Here is an 18,552-nt window from a genome sequence, read left to right on the forward strand (position 1 = left end):
CGAAAACAGAGATTGACAATATAAAGCAGTGACCATCCGCACCAACAATCTTTTGATGGCTTAAAAAAACAATATTTTGACAACGCATTAAACATTTTCATGTATATTATCAGGAATGTCGATCGTATTAAAAATACATTTCCTATTTTTTAAATTCGTCGATATACTTTTTGTATGTACATTGTATTGTATGTACATTGTATTGTATCAGGGTATTTTCTAAAGGAACCCACCAATGTGGAAGCAGCTGTGCACGGTCGATGTTGTTCGTTTCTCCTTGTCCTCGCACTGACTGCACCTTCTTACCACCCCAACCATCTCAGCTGCACTGCACATGCACAGATCGATCCAGTATATACCGCGTGCGCGCCACTGAACCAACGAGCTTCCCACAGCTCACTGTCGCCGGCGCCACCATTGACCTTGACTCCACCAAACTCCAGAACCCCTAGGAAGATATTTGCCTTGCTCTGGTTCAGGCTCAGGCCGAGAGCCAGTCAGCCAGAGACCACACAGAGCGAGCGGCCGAGCGAGCAAGCACAGCGGGGAGAGCGATGGCGGAGACGGCGATCACGACGGTGCTGGCGAAGGTGGCGGAGCTGGTGGCGTGGGAGGCGGCGGTGCTGCTGGAGGTGGGCGACGACGTGCGCCTGCTCCGCGACAAGCTCGAGTGGCTGCACACCTTCATCCGCGACGCCGACCGCAGGCGCCGCCTCCGCGACGACGAGTTCGTCGCCGTCTGGGTGCGCCAGACCCGCGACGTCGCCTTCGAGGCCGAGGACGCGCTGGACGACTTCCTCCACCGCGCCGGGCGACGCCGGAGGCGCCGCGGCCCGGCCCCGCCGCTCCCCGGCACGGGGGCGCGCTGCTCCGGGTGGCGCTGGAGCTGGCGCCGCTGGCGGCCGCGCTGCGCGGGGCTGCAGGTCGCGCTCCGCCACGACCTCTCGGCGCGCGTCCGCCAGATCAGGAAGCGGCTCGACGAGATCTCCGCCAACCGCGCCGCCTACCACATCGAGCACGCGCCCTCGCCCGCCTGGGCCGCCTCCTCCGCCACCACCCTCGCCGCCTGGTACACAACCCACGCTCCCAAAATTACTTGGTGTTCGTCGTCTCTGGTTCTTTTCTTTCTTCCAGCCAAAATCAACACCCAAAATCAGAGACATAATCAAGAACCAGAAAGGAGAGTTGAAAGATTTCTTCCTTGATTATTCTGCTGTCTTTAATCTTCGTCTTGTTCTGCGAGCAAAGATTCTACTATCACGCAGCTTACAGAATTTTACTCTCTGAAAATGACACCAAACGCATGTAAAACTAAAAAATGCAAGAGATACTTCCAGTGTTGCCTGCTTGAGTTAACCAATGTAGATTCTGCAGAATTGTCAAGCTACTTCATTTTATATGCCAGGATTTCTCACGCTGAAAATGACATCAAATTATTGGTTGTCACTGTTCCGGCAGTGGAAGTGGTTCTAGGCTTGTAGCTAACCATGGTTAACGAGATTTAATCACTGCATTGTGCATATGAGAATAATGACGCAGGCAGCTGACTGACTTGGTGCATTTGGATGCAGGGACGATCTGGAAGAGTACACTGTCGGCTTCGGCAAGTACAGCGACATGCTCAAGGAGCAGCTCCTCGACGTCGACACCGTCCCCGGCCGCGCCCTCGTCTCCATCGTCGGCGAGAGCAGCATCGGCAAGACCACGCTCGCGCGCAAGGTCTACCAGAGCCCGGAGGTCCGCAACCACTTCGCCATACGCACCTGGACCGTACTCCCTCCCAACAGCCGCCCGGCCGACGTGCTCCGCGACATCCACCGGCAGGCCACCTCCCAGCTCCGCCGCTCCCCGTCCAACGGCCAGAACGCGGAGGACGGCGGCTGCGACGCCAAGGGCGGCAAGGACATCAGCAACTCGCTGTTCCGGAACATGACCGGCAGGCGGTACCTCGTCGTCGTGGACGGCAGCATCGCGGTGGCCGACTGGAACAGCCTCCGTGCGTCGCTCCCCGACGAGGGCAACGGCAGCAGGGTGGTGCTGGTCACCGACGCGGCGGGGCTGGAGGTGGTGGGCTACGCCGGCGGGCCGACGTACGACCCCATCGAGCTCACGCGGCTTAGCCCGGAGAACACGTACGAGCTGTTCCGGCGCCGGGTGTTCGGCCTCCGCGGCGACTGCCCCGGCCGGTACAAGTCGAGGTACTACCAGGACGTGTTCCGGATCACCCGCGGCCTGCCGCTCTCCGTCGTCGTCCTCGCCGGCGTGCTCCGGTCCAAGGAGCTGCCTGCAGAGTGGGACCAGGTGATGGCGCAGCTGCTGGCGGCCAAGGACCAGCCGCAGCATTGCAAGAGCGGGAGCGGCGGTGCCCGGCGGATCATGTCGCTGGCGTTCGACGACCTGCCGCACCACCTCAAGTCGTGCTTCCTCTACTTCGCGGCGATGCCGGAGAGTGCCCCCGTGGACGCGGCGAGGCTGGTGCGGCTGTGGGTGGCCGAGGGGTTCGTGCGGCCGCGGCGCGGGAGCACCATGGAGGAGGTCGGGCAGGGTTACCTCAAGGAGCTCATCTCCCGGTGCATGGTGCAGCTGGTGGACAAGGACGAGTTCGGCACCGTGACGGCTGTGGTGGTGCACGACCGCCTCCACGCCTTCGCGCAGGAAGAGGCTCAGGACGCGTGCTTCGTCGAGAGCCACGACAGCACCGACGTGCTCGCCCCGGCCACCGTGCGCCGCCTCGCCGTCCAGAACACCACGGACAGGCACGTCCACCTCGGCAACGCGCTGCCCAAGCTCCGTACCATCGTGTGCGACTTCGCCAACGGCGGTGCCGCGAAGCCCAGCGTCTGCATCCACTCCACCGACCTGGGCTTCCTCCACGCGTCCAAGTTCCTCCGCGTCATCGACATCCATGGCCTCGAGCTCAAGAAGCTTCCGGACGAGCTCGGCTCGATGATCCACATAAGGTACCTGGGCCTCCAGTGCGGGCAGCTGGAGAGACTGCCGAGCACGATCAGCAAGCTGGTGAACCTGCAGTCGCTGATCCTCAAGGGCCGGAGCGGCGGCGTGCTGGGCGTGACCGCCGCGTTCTGGACGATCCCGACGCTGCGGCACGTGGTGGCGCCGTTCGCGCTGCCCAGGTGCCTGGGCGACCTGTACAGCCTCCAGACGCTCCACGGCGTGCAGCCGCGCGGCTGGGACACGCGCGCCGTCGCCGGCAACCCGCTGGGGAGGGCCACCAACCTCCGGTCGCTGGAGCTGAGCGGGCTGACGGCCGCGAACGCCGGCGCGCTGGTGACGGCGCTGGAGAGCCTGGACCTGCTGGTGCACCTGGTGCTGCAGGGCGAGTCGCTGCCGCCGGCCGTGTTCACCGTGGCGAGCCTGCGGCGGCTGCAGAGCCTGAGGCTGGTGGGGGCCATGGAGGAGGAGGAGGAGGACGCCGGCGACGAGGTGGCGGTCCGGTACATCCGGCCGAACCTGACGCGGCTGTCGATGTGGGGCACGATGGTGGGGCAGGGGTTCGTGGACATGCTGGGGGAGCTGCCGAGCCTGGCGGAGCTGACGCTGATGTGGGGCGCGTACGAGGGCGAGCGGCTGGAGTTCGGCGACGGCGCGTTCCGGAGCCTGCAGAAGCTCAGGCTGGGGCTGCCGGACCTGGAGGAGTGGGCGGTGAGCGCGGGGTCGATGGCGGCGCTGGCCCGGCTGACGCTGCTGCGGTGCGCCAAGATGGAGATGCTCCCGGAGGCGCTGGGCGGGATGAAGGAGCTGGAGGAGGTGGTGCTGTACAGCATGCCCAAGATGGTGGGGAGGATCAAGGAGGACGGCGGCCTGGACCACCACAAGATCAAGCATGTCCCCGTCATCCAGACCATCTGGTAGATTTGACCGGCGTTCGTCTGTGTCATCGGGTCAAGGAAGGAGAAGGGGGGCATTCTTGTCGTTCTAGTGTTGTTGCCATGAGCGCCTTCTTCTGTATCGTCGAACCAAGCACGTTGTGTGTTCTGTGCCTGTCTCTGCTGTTCTTGACAGGAACGTGAAAGCCTCTGCAGTTTTAAAACTTTGTATCTATGGGAATGACTATGGCTCCGAGACTCGTTAGAGCATCTCCAGCCGCGCCCCTAGAAAGGCCTCCCCAAATGATTTTTTCGCACCGGCGCTGAAAAAACGGCCCAATCGTGCCCCTATGAATCCGATTTTCGCCGGCCTGGGCCGAAATCAGCGCCGGCGGACCCAGGCCGAACCCGGCGCGCTGGGAGGCGCCGGGGCGAGTTGTTTTGGCGCGAAGCAGCCGTAGGCCCGCTGAGTCAACGAGACGGGCGCTTCGTCGCCCTCGTCGCCTCGGTTCCCACGGGAATCAATGCCAAGGCTGCCGCCGGTCAGCCTTGCCATTGATTCTCATGGGCGGCGCGTCATGGGGCGGCGCGGCGACGCCTCCCCTCCCGCCACGCGTACACACGGGCGCGGCTATATAAGCCGGTGGCTTCCCTCGCCTCTGGCCACACCCGCCCTAGCCGCCGAGCGCTCCCTCTCCTGTGCGCCGCCGCCGAGCCCTCCCTCTCCCGTGCGCCGCCTCCGAGCACTCCGACAGCCCCGGCGATGGGCGAACATTTCCCCGGCGACGAGGCGGCGGCCAACGGTTTCGGCCGCCGCTCGCTCCGCGAACAGGAGTCGTGGCTCCTGTTCGAGGCCAACATCCCGGCGCCGCCGGACATGCGCGCCGGGCCAACGGGGTGGAGGCTCAGCAACGGGGGAGTGTCTGTTCCCCCGTTGCCCGACGCCGTGGCGCGCGTCCCCTACTTCGCCGCCGAGGTAGAGCTCGTGCGCGCCTCCCTCACCGACGAGCAGCTCGCCCTCCCCCAGTACGCCGCCGACAACCACGCGGCGTGGGCTGCGTACTTCGAGCGCCGTCAGCAGCAGAGGCTGGCGTCCACCAACGGGGCACCGGTGGTGGGCGGCACAAAGAACAGCGAGGGGCGCCACGTGTGGTGGGGCGTCCCCGGCCGCATGCTCGAGGGCGTGCTGACGCACCTTGAGGGCGGCAACAACCCGCCGTTGGCATACCCTCCCCCGGCGAGGGCGGCCGCCCCGGCCCACCGCTGACGCGCCGAGCAATGGATGCCCAGGAGGTTCGGCTCCTGCTCGTCTTCCTCCTCGCACTCCTCCTCACGGTCTTCTTCGCACTCCTCCGGCTCTCCGGCGCTGCTCGGCGTCAAGGCCGAGCCCGTGGCGGAGACGCCGCTCGGCCGGCGCACTCGCAGCGCCGGCATCGTCATCAACGAGGGTGGCCGGCGCGCCTCCTTGTCGACTCCTCCGCGCTTCGTCAAGCCAAAGACGGAGCCGGGGCTCGCGCCGGTGAAAACGGAGCCGGGTCTCCCCGCCATGAAGACGGAACACGGCAACGTGGAGCTCGACGATGACGCGGCCCTGGAATGGGCGCGCAAGGACTCCCTGAAGATGGAGAGGAAGCGCCAGTGCACCGCCCTGCGGCGCTTCGAGCAGCGCCGCCGGGGCCGCGACGAAGGAGGAGTCGTCGTCCTCGACGACAGCGACGACGACGATGCTTCGCCGGCACCAGTCCGCCATGGCGACGCCGGGCAAGGGTCCACCAGGGACGGCCGCGTCAAGGAGGAGAAGGACGACGATGACGACGGCGGCGACTACTCTGCGTTCAGCAAGTTCTTTTTTTAGATATATTTGCTATGTAAGCCACGAACATGTCTAATATATGCCAAAGTTTGCCAAAATTTGACGTGTTTAGCCGAACTTCGCCAAACGTTTTCTTTTTTCAAAAAATTTAGACGCGTCTGGGGGCGGCCCTGGAGCCGGCGGCTGGGGACCAACTCGCCCCCAGGCCGTTTTTTTGTGTCGGCTCGCCCCGAGGCGGCGATTTTAGGCGCCCCCGGGGGGCCAAAGGCTGGAGATGCTCTTACCTACAGGAATTGCAATTTTCATATGGATCGGTTTCTCACCATCGTAGAGGAATAGCAAAACATTTTGCATTGTAAGCTGTGGCAAGGTTTTTCTACAGGCAGGGTTGCTAATTTCTAAGAGCATCTACAACCGGACCCCTACCCGCCCCAAACGCCAGGCAGCCTCTCCGGTCAATGACCAGACGCGAAATTGCCACCCAACCACGGCTGATAAATTCGGCCCAAATGCCTGGACTGACCGGCACTTCTCATATCCGGCCCATGTCTGGGAAGGATATGGAATGCCCAGGCACGTCCGCCACATAGGAGTGAACGCTAGGGCACACGCCAACTCGTCCATATCCGTCCCTGCCATCCCCCATCCTTTTGCCTGACCAGCCCTTCTCCTCTTCTCTTTTGGCCTCGTCCGCACAACCATCATCGGTGTTTCGCCGCCATTATTGCTCCACCGTCATCCGCAACCCAGGGCTTTGCCACCGGAGGCCCGAACCCACACCGCTGCCGACCGTGTCGTAACCGGTCAAGTTCGCCACCACCGGACGCCGCCCCGATACGTCCAACTCACTTGTATATACACCTCGCGCTCTACGTGTTTGATGAAATGTGTGAGCCGGTTTTTTATTCTTTTGTTCATTACTTCTAGGAAACCTATGGATTCGTCGTGCAATGGTGGCTATGGAAACCCTGACCTTCACGAATTCATATTCAATGAGTTCATCGCCTCGTCGGATTCGAATGATGAAGATACTGAAATGATGATGATAATGAGCATCCAAGAGGAGATCGAGAAGGCAGTGGAACATGTCCTTAACCTCAAGGGTTCCGTAAAGGGCCGAAGAGTTATTCCCCTGGATAGGGTTTTGTAACACCCTAGATTTTCCCTTCTGGAAAATTCCTTTCTTGTTTTGTCTCCTATCTTTTTATTTTGGTGTTCTTGCTTTTTATTTGCACTCTTGTGTTTAATTTAGAGTAGTGACTTGCCTAGTTACTTAGGATTAGCGTTTTCGCCCCAAAACCCTAATAGCCCTTCCTACTAACAAAAACCCTAGGACCCATGTTGAACTACAACACCCATGTCCCTTGGATATAAATTCACCAAATTAATTATGGAGTTTATCCATCACATATATTACCATTTCCATCCTCACCACCCAAACCCAAGTCAACGTTTAGCCAGAACAATTCACCCAAATTTCTGCCAGATCTGCCAAGTTACACAACAAGTACAGTTTAGCTTCACCCTATGAACCTGAATTTTTGCATACATCACCATGCCATCATATTATGCATGTACACCAAAAATGAGCCACACCCAGCACCAATAGTTCCCTCCATAATTTTCCCAAAGATTGCATCCACCTAGCCACATTGTCAAGGAAGTATATTTTTCACCCACCCACTTGAGCCCAAATTTGTCATGATTCTCAAACATGACAAATCACCCATGCCATCAAAAATATAGCCCATGACACCACTCCATATGACCCTGGTGAATTTCCAAACATATTACACCAGAGAGCCTAGTTCTACATGAAGTACACCTTTCCCTAAGCCAATTGATCCCAAATTTTGGATGCATGTCATAAATTATATAGGACTCCACCACACCAAAATTTAGCCTCATTAGATTCACCATTTGAGCACAGCATCCTCGACACGTTTCTGTACATATTGTCAGGTTGTACAGGAAGTATCATTTAGACTCACCCTCCTTGCCATCAGAATTTACATGCACGTGCAAATTCATAAAAGACTATTCTCCACCAAAAACCCGCCCACAGCAAGCTCCCAAAGCCTAGTGACCAGCAAGCTAAGTTACAAAGGTAGTACTAGCTACACTGGTCAACTAGCCATCAAAAATTTCAAACATGTAGCTCATCCTAAGAAATACCACTCCACCAAATTTCAGCATGTTTGGCAGAGTAGAATTCAAATGGCAATCTTCAAACACCTTTTTAAAGAAACTAAACCTAGAAGCTCAGCTCAACCCTAAAACTCTCAGGACCCAAACCCAGAACAAAAATGAAAGTGCATTATATCGACTAGAGGGGGGGGGGTGAATAGGCGATTTTTATGAATTCTTCACTAAGGAATTTGCGGGTGAGGAAATTCCTTAGCGAAGAACTACTTGCAGCGGAATAAGTACTCAAAAGTAAACATAACAGAATACAAGCATGGTCATCATGATGAAATGTAGACAAGCACAGAGTACAGAAAGCGTAAACACAGGATAGCACAGGATGAAGACAAACAGACTGGAGAAATTGAACTGAGGAAATTGAGAAAGTCTTCAGTCAAAGTCTTCAAACACAGATATGAGGAAATGAAAGAGTTGAGGAAATAGAACAAGTGAGCTTGGTGAAGACAATGATTTGGTAGACCAGTTCCAACTGTTGTCTCAGTTGTACATCTGGTTGGAGCGGCTAGGTATTTAAACCTGAGGACACACAGTCCTCACCGTATTCTCCTTGAGCTAAGGTCACACAGACCTCGCCCAATCACTCGTGGTAAGTCTTCAGGTGACTTCCGAACCTTCACAAACTCGGTCACTCGGCGATCCACAATTTCCTCTTGGATGCTCTAGACCATGACGCCTAACCGTCTAGAAGAAGCACAGTCTTCAAAGGTAACAAGCGTCGGATCCACGCAGGATCAATCTCTTCAGTGATGCTCAATCACTTTGGGTTTGTAGGTGTTTGGGTTTGGATTTTCCTCACTTGATGATTTTCGCTCAAAGTCCTCGGAGGATGGGATGCTCTCAAATGACAAGTGTCAGTTTCTCTCGGAGCAGCCAACCAGCTAGTGGTTGTAGGGGGCGGCTATTTATAGCCTAGGGAGCAGCCCGACATGATAAGACATAAATGCCCTTCAATGATATGACCGTTAGGTGGGTAGATATTTTGGGACAGCTGGCGCGTAGCACGGCAACGGTCGGAAATTTGAGGTTCAAATTCCTCAGGGCTATCATGTTCCTCACTGGGTAGGCAATCCACACTAGCGAATTCCTAACTCCTCAGTCAGAAAAAATTCCTTAGAGACCAGAAGAACTTCGTCTCTGTCACTGAAGAATATGACTGAACTGTATGAGATTTCCAATGGCTTCACTCAAAGGGATTGGTAGGTGTAGGATTTTGAGTTGAGGATCACATGGAAATTTTTCCTTAGTATTTCCTCGACCCCCTTTAACAGTATGGTGTTTCCTATGACTCAAGAAAGAGAAAATGAAACTACGAAAACAAAAGTTTTCACGCTTCATGTTCCTCGAATGAATACTAAGTCTTCAAGGTCACACCAATTTCTTCACTTTCAAAGTCTTCAGAAAGTCTTCAGAAATCCAAAGTCTTCAGTCGAAGAACTTTATTTTTAGGGGTCGACTTTCTTTGTGAATATCAAACTCCTCATAGACTTATAGACCTGTGTACACTCATAAACACATTAGTCCCTTAACCTATAAGTCTTCAATACACCAAAATCACTAAGGGGCACTAGATGCACTTATAATCTCCCCCTTTTTGGTCATTGATGACAATATAGGTTAAGTTTTCAACGGGGATAAACATATGAAGTGTAAATACTGATATTGAGGAATTTGATTGCAAGATATAGAAGAACTCCCCCTGAAGATGTGCATAGTGAGGAATTTTCTTTTGAAGCAATGCACACTTGAAGAGTTGAATCATGGAGATCTCCCCCTATATCTTGTAATTCATACACGCATTTGACATATAATATGAAGAATTTGAAATGCATGATGAAATATGGTGACTGATGTAATTCAGCATGCGAGCATAAACATTAATGAGGAATAAGCATGCAGAAAATCACAGCAAAAGTATTGGGTCACCATAGAGTTTAAGTTTACAACTCGATCCAGCAAAGTCATCAGAAGAACGAGAGTTGTAACTTAAGAAAAAACGCCCATATAAGATAGACCCGCTTGAAGACTAACTCAAATTTCTCCCCCTTTGTCATCGAATGACCAAAAGATCGAAAAATGAGGACTAACGCCCCTGAAGAATATCAAGTTGATGAAGGAGCGCCAGCGTTGTTGGGGTCGTGTGTTGATGTAGGGCCTGCCGCAGTGTCGTCCAAGTCTTCATGCTCGTCGATGTCGCGCGATGAAGAATAGGAGCTGGCCACCAAGGAAGGAACCTTGACCTTCTTGTACTTCTTCGGTGGAGGAGCAGACCAGTCAAAATCTTCCTTGAGACCCATTTTCTTCAGATCTTCTTTACTATAAATGTGAGACAGAACAGCCCAGGTACGGTTGAAGGTTTCATGGTGGTAGTAATGGTTTTTCTTCACTGCATTGTGGGTAGCGATCATATTGTGAAGAGCTGAACCAAACTGACGCTTGACCCATTTGTGATTGCGATCAACCTTCTGGTGAAGACTGAGCAGAAGCTCACGATCAGCCATCACCCTGGGAGCTGTGCCTTGAGGATTTTGCTTGGGTGCGTTGGCGGCAGAGTCATGAGTGGCAGAGTCGTCATTGGTGGAGTAGGATGCAGCCTTGCGAAATTGACCATCCAATGGACGAATGCCTTCATCAATAACAGCAGAAGCCTTGCCCTTGTCATCAGCTGAGGAAAATGTCCGTTTGAGGACTTCAATCGGGGGCAAGTAGCTGCAATGGTTCAGTGTATCAGCTTTGTAGTTGAGTGAAGACCTTGTTCTGATGAATCTCATAATCCACGGAGCATAAGGCTTCAACTCAAATGGTGACATAGCGACATTGGCCAAAGTCCTCATGAAGAAATCATGGAAATTGACGGGAACGCCATGCATGATATTGAAAAGAAGATTCTTCATGATGCCAACAACTTCTTCTTTGAGAATGGATCCTTTGGCTTGGGTTGAGGAGTGTCAGTCAGTTGCATCACAACCTCAGGAATCGCAATCTCAGGTTCTTCAGGCTGAGGAATTTCTGGTTCCTCTTCAGTGGCAGTCTGCGTCTTCAAAGATTCAGCAGCAGCAGTTTCTTCAGCACTAGTGGCTAGAATTTCTTCACGAACGGATGAAGTGGGGTGAGTTTCTTCAGAGCCCAAAGGAACAGTATGTGCAGGGGACTGAGGGATTTGCTACAATGGCGTGAACAGAGGAGAGTTAGGATGCTGACTTTCCCAAAAGTCATCATTCATCAAGGGAGTAGTACTCCCAATGTCCACTTCAGAGTTGTGTTCATCCAATTCCTCAACGCCGGCCTCTTCAGCAGTGAACTGAGGCATGGGCGAGGAGACAATTGGAGTTGAAGGGATTGCGCCCGCTTCAATTTCTTCATCCATCTGCTATGAGGAAGCAGTAGAGGGAATGTCTTCATCAGATCCACTAGGGATCACATATTCTTCATCAAAAGGTACAAGTTCCTTTGATGGCATTGAGGAAACAGGAACAACATCAATTGGATTTTCAAATGAGCTGGACAATTTCTTCATCTTCTTCGGAGCTGAAGAATTTGATGAAGCTGATGCTTTCCTTTTCCTCACCGCTGCACACTCTGTAGCCTTGGTCTTCTTCACATCTGATGCAGATGGAAGGATCGGAGTTGGGGTAGGTGCAGGAGGAGCAGAGGAATTTGGTTGAATTTCTTCAGGCACAACTGATGCAGTTGCCCTGACTTCTTCATTTTCTTCAGGCGCATCACTAGTGGATGCCCTAGCAATTTCTTCAGCGGCTGGAATGCAGTCATCAGCCCTGGAACTCACATTTTCTTCAGCAGCCTGATTGTCATCAGCGGTGCTGGCATTTTCTTCAGTCGGCTGAGCAGATGCTTCAGCCTGAGGACTTTCTGGTTGCGATGGAGCTGCAACCTTTGAAGTGAATTTCTCAGTTATCTTTACAAATCTGACCTTGTCTCCAAGCCAGTCAGCACAGGAGCGATCAAATTCATCACTCAGTTGCTTGATCTCAGCTTGCAAGGCAACGAGTTCTTCAGGGGAAAGCTTCAAGACATTTTGCTTCAGAAAACGCTGTTTCTTGTACTGCGCTTTCTTCACTCTTCTTCCTTGTTCAAATTTCCACTTTTCTTCATCAATGAAGGCAATCAAAACATGACTTTGACCAGGAGTGAGGTTCATCTCCGGCAAAGGAGTGTTGGGATCTTTGTGCCAGAGGTCGATGAAGTCGAGGATTAGCTTCGGATCCAAAAGCAGTGGCACATTGCTTCCTTTGGCTCTAGCGGCCTTGACTTGTCTATCTCTGATGATTTCGGCTAGTTCATCATCATCAGCCTCATCATCATCAGAGGGCACTTGGAAGGCGACCTGCTTCTTGTGAGGACTTGGTCAAGGACCTCGTCCAGCGGCAGACTTTTTCTTCAGCAGAGAGGGGCCAGCCGAGGAACTTGCAGAGGCTCCTGAGGCAATAGATATGCCTATGGTCCTTTGGCACGTGGTGAGATGCACAGGTACTGAGGATTTAGTCGGAGCAGCCGAAGACTTTGGCGGAGGAGCTGAGGACTTTGGAGGAGTAGGAGCAGTTTGAGGATTTGGCCGTGAGGGCTTTGAGGAATCTGGCCGTGAGGGCATTGCTGAGGAACTTGGCCGTGAGGGCATTGAAGGTGAAGCACTTGGCTTATGCGCAGGCTTCTTTGCCATGGCCTTCTTCGGCTTGCTAGCAGAGGCCTCGGCAGTGGCAGCAGCAGCAGCAGAGTCTTCGTTGAATTTCCTCACTGCTTCTCTTGCTTGTCTAGCCAACTTGGCCTGGCGCTTGGCCCATTCATCAGGATAATCCTCACTGCGCTTGAGGCTAGTGGGATCTGCTTCTTGTCCAGGTGCCAATGGAGGTCTTGGGCATGGAGGATTGAGTGCGAATTTCTTCATGTACTTGGGAGTAACATACCTGTACTCCCTCCACTCTCTTGCCCATCTCCTCTCAATCCTCTGAATGCGCACCTTGCGCTGATTTTTGTCCTCTTTTCCAAACTTGGCCTCATCAGGAGTGCAGTAGTCATCATATATGTCATCAGGGATTTCAAAAGCAGTATTAATCTCTGGCCTCTTTCCTCCCTTTTGTGGCCTCTTTCCATTAGCCATTTTCTTCAGATGAGGAATTTGAACAATGGAATTCTCTGAAGATGTATGCAACTTTTCTTCGAGGAACGCTGCAAATGAGTTAAGTTGATGAGAACCTAGTGATTCAGCAGCGGACATGAGTACCTGTGAACAGAGTATAGTTGCGAGGAATTTGGAGAGGTCATATGCGTTCTCAGAAGGTTTTGTAAAAAGAACAAGTTTGAGGAATTTGACCAGATGAGTCTTGAAGAATTTCACTAAGCGTTCTTTGTCTTAGGTTCCAGAGTTGTACAGATCAGAAATCCACACAATTGAAGAATCTTGAAGAAAAACGTAGCTTAGGGAAATGAATCAAGAACAGATGACATGTGAGGTGTTTAGTGTGTGAAGAGTTGAAGAAAAACACCTTTGAAGATTTTGTAGAAATCATTTCAATCAAAGAGGGTAGTAAAAGTAACTTTTAATTACCCTAGACGAAGGACACGACGAACTGGGAAGTGGAGATGTGAAGTTCGTCAGTGCAGATCTTCCACGCCCTAACTTGGCTGAGGAAGACAGCTACGGCGGCGGCGGAGTGAAGAAATCAGTGGCCGGCGCGAGTACGACGACGACGAGGTCGAGGCAGTGAAGCTCTTCCTCACCGGCGACGATGAAGTAGCAGTGGCACTAGGGTTTGAGAAGCTCGAGCTGGCGTGAGGTCGAGCGGAGTAAAAGAGAAGTGAGGAAGGGGATGGGTATTTATAGCCACGGTGAAAAACTGTTCGCCCGAAGAATTAGGACGAACGTGCCCCTGACCCTTCTCATTCGCTTGACATGTGTCACCCACGTACTGAGAAGTGGAGATCGTGTGAGATCGTGGGTGAATAGATAAGTGTTATTGTGGGATGCAGAACAGTTTGAGCGGCAAAACCGAAATTTTTGGATAAGATAAGTTTTAACATTGCGTTCGCAATTCTTCAGCTGACAAGGACACAGTGAAGATTTTGAACGAGTTTCAAATAGAACGCACATGAAGAATTTGTGAATAGAATGGGTTGAGTTTAGCATAGAGGGGGAAGGGTCCGATCACATTCACTTAGCAGAAAAAGCAACTTGAAGAATTAGCAATAAGTGAATGTTGTAGAGGACATAAACTCATATATATATATAGCTAATGAAGAAAAACGACGGAAAAGGTGAAGACAATGCAAAGTTGAAGAAAATGAACAACTGAGGAATTTCAAAACTGAGGAAAAACTCAAATTGAAGATTTTCAACTTTTGGTGGTGGCGTGACCCACCGTATAAGAATGATGATTTCAGACACCGCATACAATTGTCGTAGGGCTCTGAGAATCAAATTCTCCGTTAATTTCTTCACACTTAGAGTGTTAGTCTTCATTGATTGAAGAAAAATGTTTCTTCATGTGTTGCATATCTAAGTCATCAATTTTGCATAAGTGTTAGGATGAGTGTCCTCTTCAAAGAACATTCGAAGATTCTAAGATATTTAGCTCACACCGCAACTTGCTAAATCTCTTCTCATCCAAGGGCTTTGTGAAGATATCGGCTAGCTGTTCTTCAGTCTTCACATGCTCAATAGAAATGTTGCCCTTCAACACATGATCACGAAGAAAATGATGACGAATCTGAATGTGCTTTGTCTTCGAGTGCTGAACTGGGTTGTGAGCAATCTTGATGGCACTCTCATTGTCACAGAAGAGAGGCACATTCTTCACATTGACGCCGTAGTCCTTGAGAGTTTGCTTCATCCACAGCAATTGAGCACAGCAAGAACCAGCAGCAATGTACTCAGCTTCAGCAGTAGACAGTGATACGCAGTTCTGTTTCTTCGAGGACCAACAGACCAAAGATCGTCCGAGGAAATGACATGTGCCAGATGTTGACTTGCGGTCCACACGATCACTAGCATAGTCAGAGTCAGAATATCCAATGAGATCAAAAGCCGAGCCCTTGTGGTATCATAATCCAAGTGTTGGTGTGTGAGCTAGATATCGAAGAATATGCTTCACAGCCTTATGGTGTGATTCCTTCGGTGTAGCTTGAAATCGGGCACACATGCAAACACTAAGCATTATATTTGGCCTAGATGCACATAAGTACAATAAAGAACCAATCATGGAGCGGTATACCTTTTGATCAAAGTCAATACCATTTTCATCAGTGCATAGATGGCCATTTGTGGGCATTGGAATTTTGACGCCTTTGCAATCTTGCATGCCGAATTTCCTCAATACATCCTTGAGGTATTTCTCCTGAGATATGAATATGCCATTGCGCTGTTGACGAATTTGAAGACCTAAGAAGAATTTCAATTCTCCCATCATAGACATTTGATATTCTTCACTCATCATATAGGCAAATTCATCACTATAATGTTGGTCAGTACAGCCAAAGATAATATCATCAACATAGGTTTGGCACACAAACAATTCATCATCATAAGATTTAGTGAAAAGAGTAGGATCAACTGAACCGGGTTTGAAGCCTTTCTTCATGAGGAATTCCTTCAAAGTATCGTACCACACCCGAGGGGCCTGCTTGAGGCCATAAGGGCCTTATTGAGTCTGAAGACTTTGTCAGGATTCTTTGGATCTTCAAAACCTGGGGGTTGAGCAACATATACTTCTTCCTCAAGCTTACCATTGAGGAATGCACTTTTCACATCCATTTGATATAAAGTGATATCATGATGGTTAGCATAAGCAAGTAATATGCGAATAGCCTCAAGTCTAGCAATAGGTGCAAAAGTTTCATCAAAATCAATGCCTTCAACATGTGTGTAGCCTTGAGCTACAAGCTGTGCCTTATTCCTCACCACAAGGTCGTTTTCATCTTGCTTGTTGCGGTAGATCCACTTTGTGCCAATGATATTGTGCTTGCGAGGATCTGGACGTTTGACCAGTTCCCAGACGTTGTTGAGCTCGAACTGATGTAATTCTTCTTGCATAGCTTGAATCCACTCAGGCTCCATAAATGCTTCATCTACCTTAGTGGGCTCTGTGATAGAGACAAAAGCAAAGTGCCCACAAAAGTTAGACAAATGTGAAGCTCTTGAGCATGTGAGAGGACCTGGTGCTTCAATGTCATCGATGATCTTCTCAATTTGCACTTTGCAACGCGAGGATGAGCTGGTTGTCGTCGAGGAATTTGATCAGCATTTTCCTCAGCACCATTTTCTTCAGGTGCCTCAGCTTGACGTTCTTCACGTTCTGGAGTGAATTCTTCAGCAGATTCCTCGGTAGGAATGACATCCTCAGTAGCCTTGAACTTGATAGTTTTCTCAGGTGCTGATTCATCTATCACAGAAGGTAGGTGCTCTCTTTGCGAGCCATTAGTCTCATCGAACCGCACATCTACAGTTTCAACAACCTTGTGAAGAACGTTGTTGAAGACTCTGTAGGTGTGCGAGTCCTTTCCGTAACCAAGCATGAAACCTTCATGTGCTTTCGGTGCAAATTTTTAGTTGTGATGAGGATCTCTAATCCAACATTTAGCACCGAAGACTTTGAAATAACTCACATTGGGTTTCTTGTCAGTGAGGAGTTCATAGGCAGTCTTCTTGAAGAATTTGTGAAGATATACTCTGTTGATGATGTGGCATGCAGTATCAATTGCATCAATCCAGAAACGACGAGGCGTTTTGTATTCATCAAGCATAGTGCGAGCCATCTCAGCAAGAGTCCTGTTCTTGCGCTCCACGACGTCATTCTGCTGAGGAGTATAAGGAGCAGATAACTCATGAGTAATACCAAGTTCATCAAGATAGTCATCAAGACCAGAATTCTTGAACTCAGTTCCATTGTCACTTCTGATGTGCTTGAACTTCACACCAAAGTTGGTTGAAGCCCTCGAGGAAAATCGTTTGAAGACTTCCTGCACTTCATGTTTGTAAGTAACAAGGTGTACCCATGTGTAACGTGAGTAATCATCAACAATAACAAAGCCATATTGAGATGCCTCATTTCAAACTGCAGAATAATGGTTAGGACCGAAGAGATCTATGTGAAGCAATTCAAATGGCCGAGTGGTAGTCAAGATTGTCTTCGCTGGATGCTTGGCCTTGGTCATCTTTCCAGCTTCACAGGCTCCGCATAAGTGATCCTTGAGGAATTTGACATTCTCAATGCCAATGACATGCTTCTTCTTCGCAAGCATGTGCAAATTCCTCATGCCTGCATGACCAAGTCGTCGATGCCATAGCCAGCCTTCTGAAGCTTTTGCAAGTAGGCACACAGCTGGTTGTGGTCCTGTAGAGAAATCAACAATATACAAGTCTCCTCTCCTAAATGTTGGGGAACGTAGCAGAAATTCAAAATTTTCTACGCATCACCAAGATCAATCTATGGAGTACTCTAGCAACGAGGGGAAGGGGAGTGGATCTACATACCCTTGTAGATCGCGATGCGGAAGCGTTGCAAGAACGCGGATGAATGAGTCGTACTCGTAGCGATTCAGATCGCGGTTGATTCCGATCTGAGCACCGAAGAACGGTGCCTCCGCGTTCAACACACGTGCAGCCCGGTGACGTCTCCCACGCCTTGATCCAGCAAGGAGAGAGGGAGAGGTTGGGGAAGACTCCATCCAGCAGCAGCACGACGGCGTGGTGGTGGTGGAGGAGCGTGGCAATCCCGCAGGGCTTCGCCAAGCACCGCGGGAGAGGAGGAGGAGGGAGAGGGGTAGGGCTGCGCCGAAAGAGAGACGTTCTCGTGTCTTGGGCAGCCCCAAACCTCAACTATATATAGGGGGGGGGGGCTGCGCCCCCTCTAGGGTTTCCACCCCAAGGGCTGGCGGCCAGCCCTAGATCCCATCTAGGGGGGCGGCCAAGGGGAGGAGAGGGGGGCGCCATTAGGGTGGGCCTTAAGGCCCATCTGGACCTAGGGTTTGCCCCCTCCCACTCTCCCATGCGCCTTGGGCCTTGGTGGGGGGGCGCACCAGCCCACCTGGGGCTGGTCCCCTCCCACACTTGGCCCACGCAGCCTTCTGGGGCTGGTGGCCCCACCTGGTGGACCCCCGGGACCCTCCCGGTACATTACCGATAACACCCGAAACCTTTCCGGTGACCAAAACAAGACTTCCCATATATAAATCTTTACCTCCGGACCATTCCGGAACTCCTCGTGATGTCCGGGATCTCATCCGGGACTCCGAACAACATTCGGTAACCACGTACATACTTTCCCTATAACCCTAGCGTCATCGAACCTTAAGTGTGTAGACCCTACGGGTTCGGGAACCATGCAGACATGACCGAGACGTTCTCCGGTCAATAAGCAACAGCGGGATCTGGATACCCATGTTGGCTCCCACATGTTCCACGATGATCTCATCGGATGAACCACGATGTCGGGGATTCAATCAATCCCGTATACAATTCCCTTTGTCTATCGGTATGTTACTTGCCTGAGATTCGATCGTCGGTATCCCTATACCTTGTTCAATCTCGTTACCGGCAAGTCTCTTTACTCGTTCCGTAACTCACATCATCCCGTGATCAACTCCTTGGTCACATTGTGCACATTATGATGATGTCCTACCGAGTGGGCCCAGATATACCTCTCCGTTTACACGGAGTGACAAATCCCAGTCTCGATTCGTACCAAACCAACAGACACT

The 18,552-nt window shown here is 51.5% G+C and overlaps 1 protein-coding gene across 1 annotated transcript; it reads left to right on the forward strand.

The window, feature by feature from the left end:
* The first annotated feature begins 296 nt into the window (after positions 1-296).
* On the forward strand, positions 297-4,083 carry LOC109739399 (disease resistance protein RPP13). The gene is made up of 2 exons (XM_020298484.4): positions 297-1,069; positions 1,572-4,083. Exons 1-2 carry the CDS (start codon positions 555-557, stop codon positions 3,871-3,873), a joined length of 2,817 nt encoding a protein of 938 aa, XP_020154073.1. The 5' UTR covers positions 297-554; the 3' UTR covers positions 3,874-4,083.
* Positions 4,084-18,552: the final 14,469 nt, after the last annotated feature.

This window comes from Aegilops tauschii, chromosome 3, assembly GCF_002575655.3.
Source record: "Aegilops tauschii subsp. strangulata cultivar AL8/78 chromosome 3, Aet v6.0, whole genome shotgun sequence".
In the NCBI taxonomy this organism is placed as follows: Eukaryota; Viridiplantae; Streptophyta; class Magnoliopsida; order Poales; family Poaceae; genus Aegilops; species Aegilops tauschii.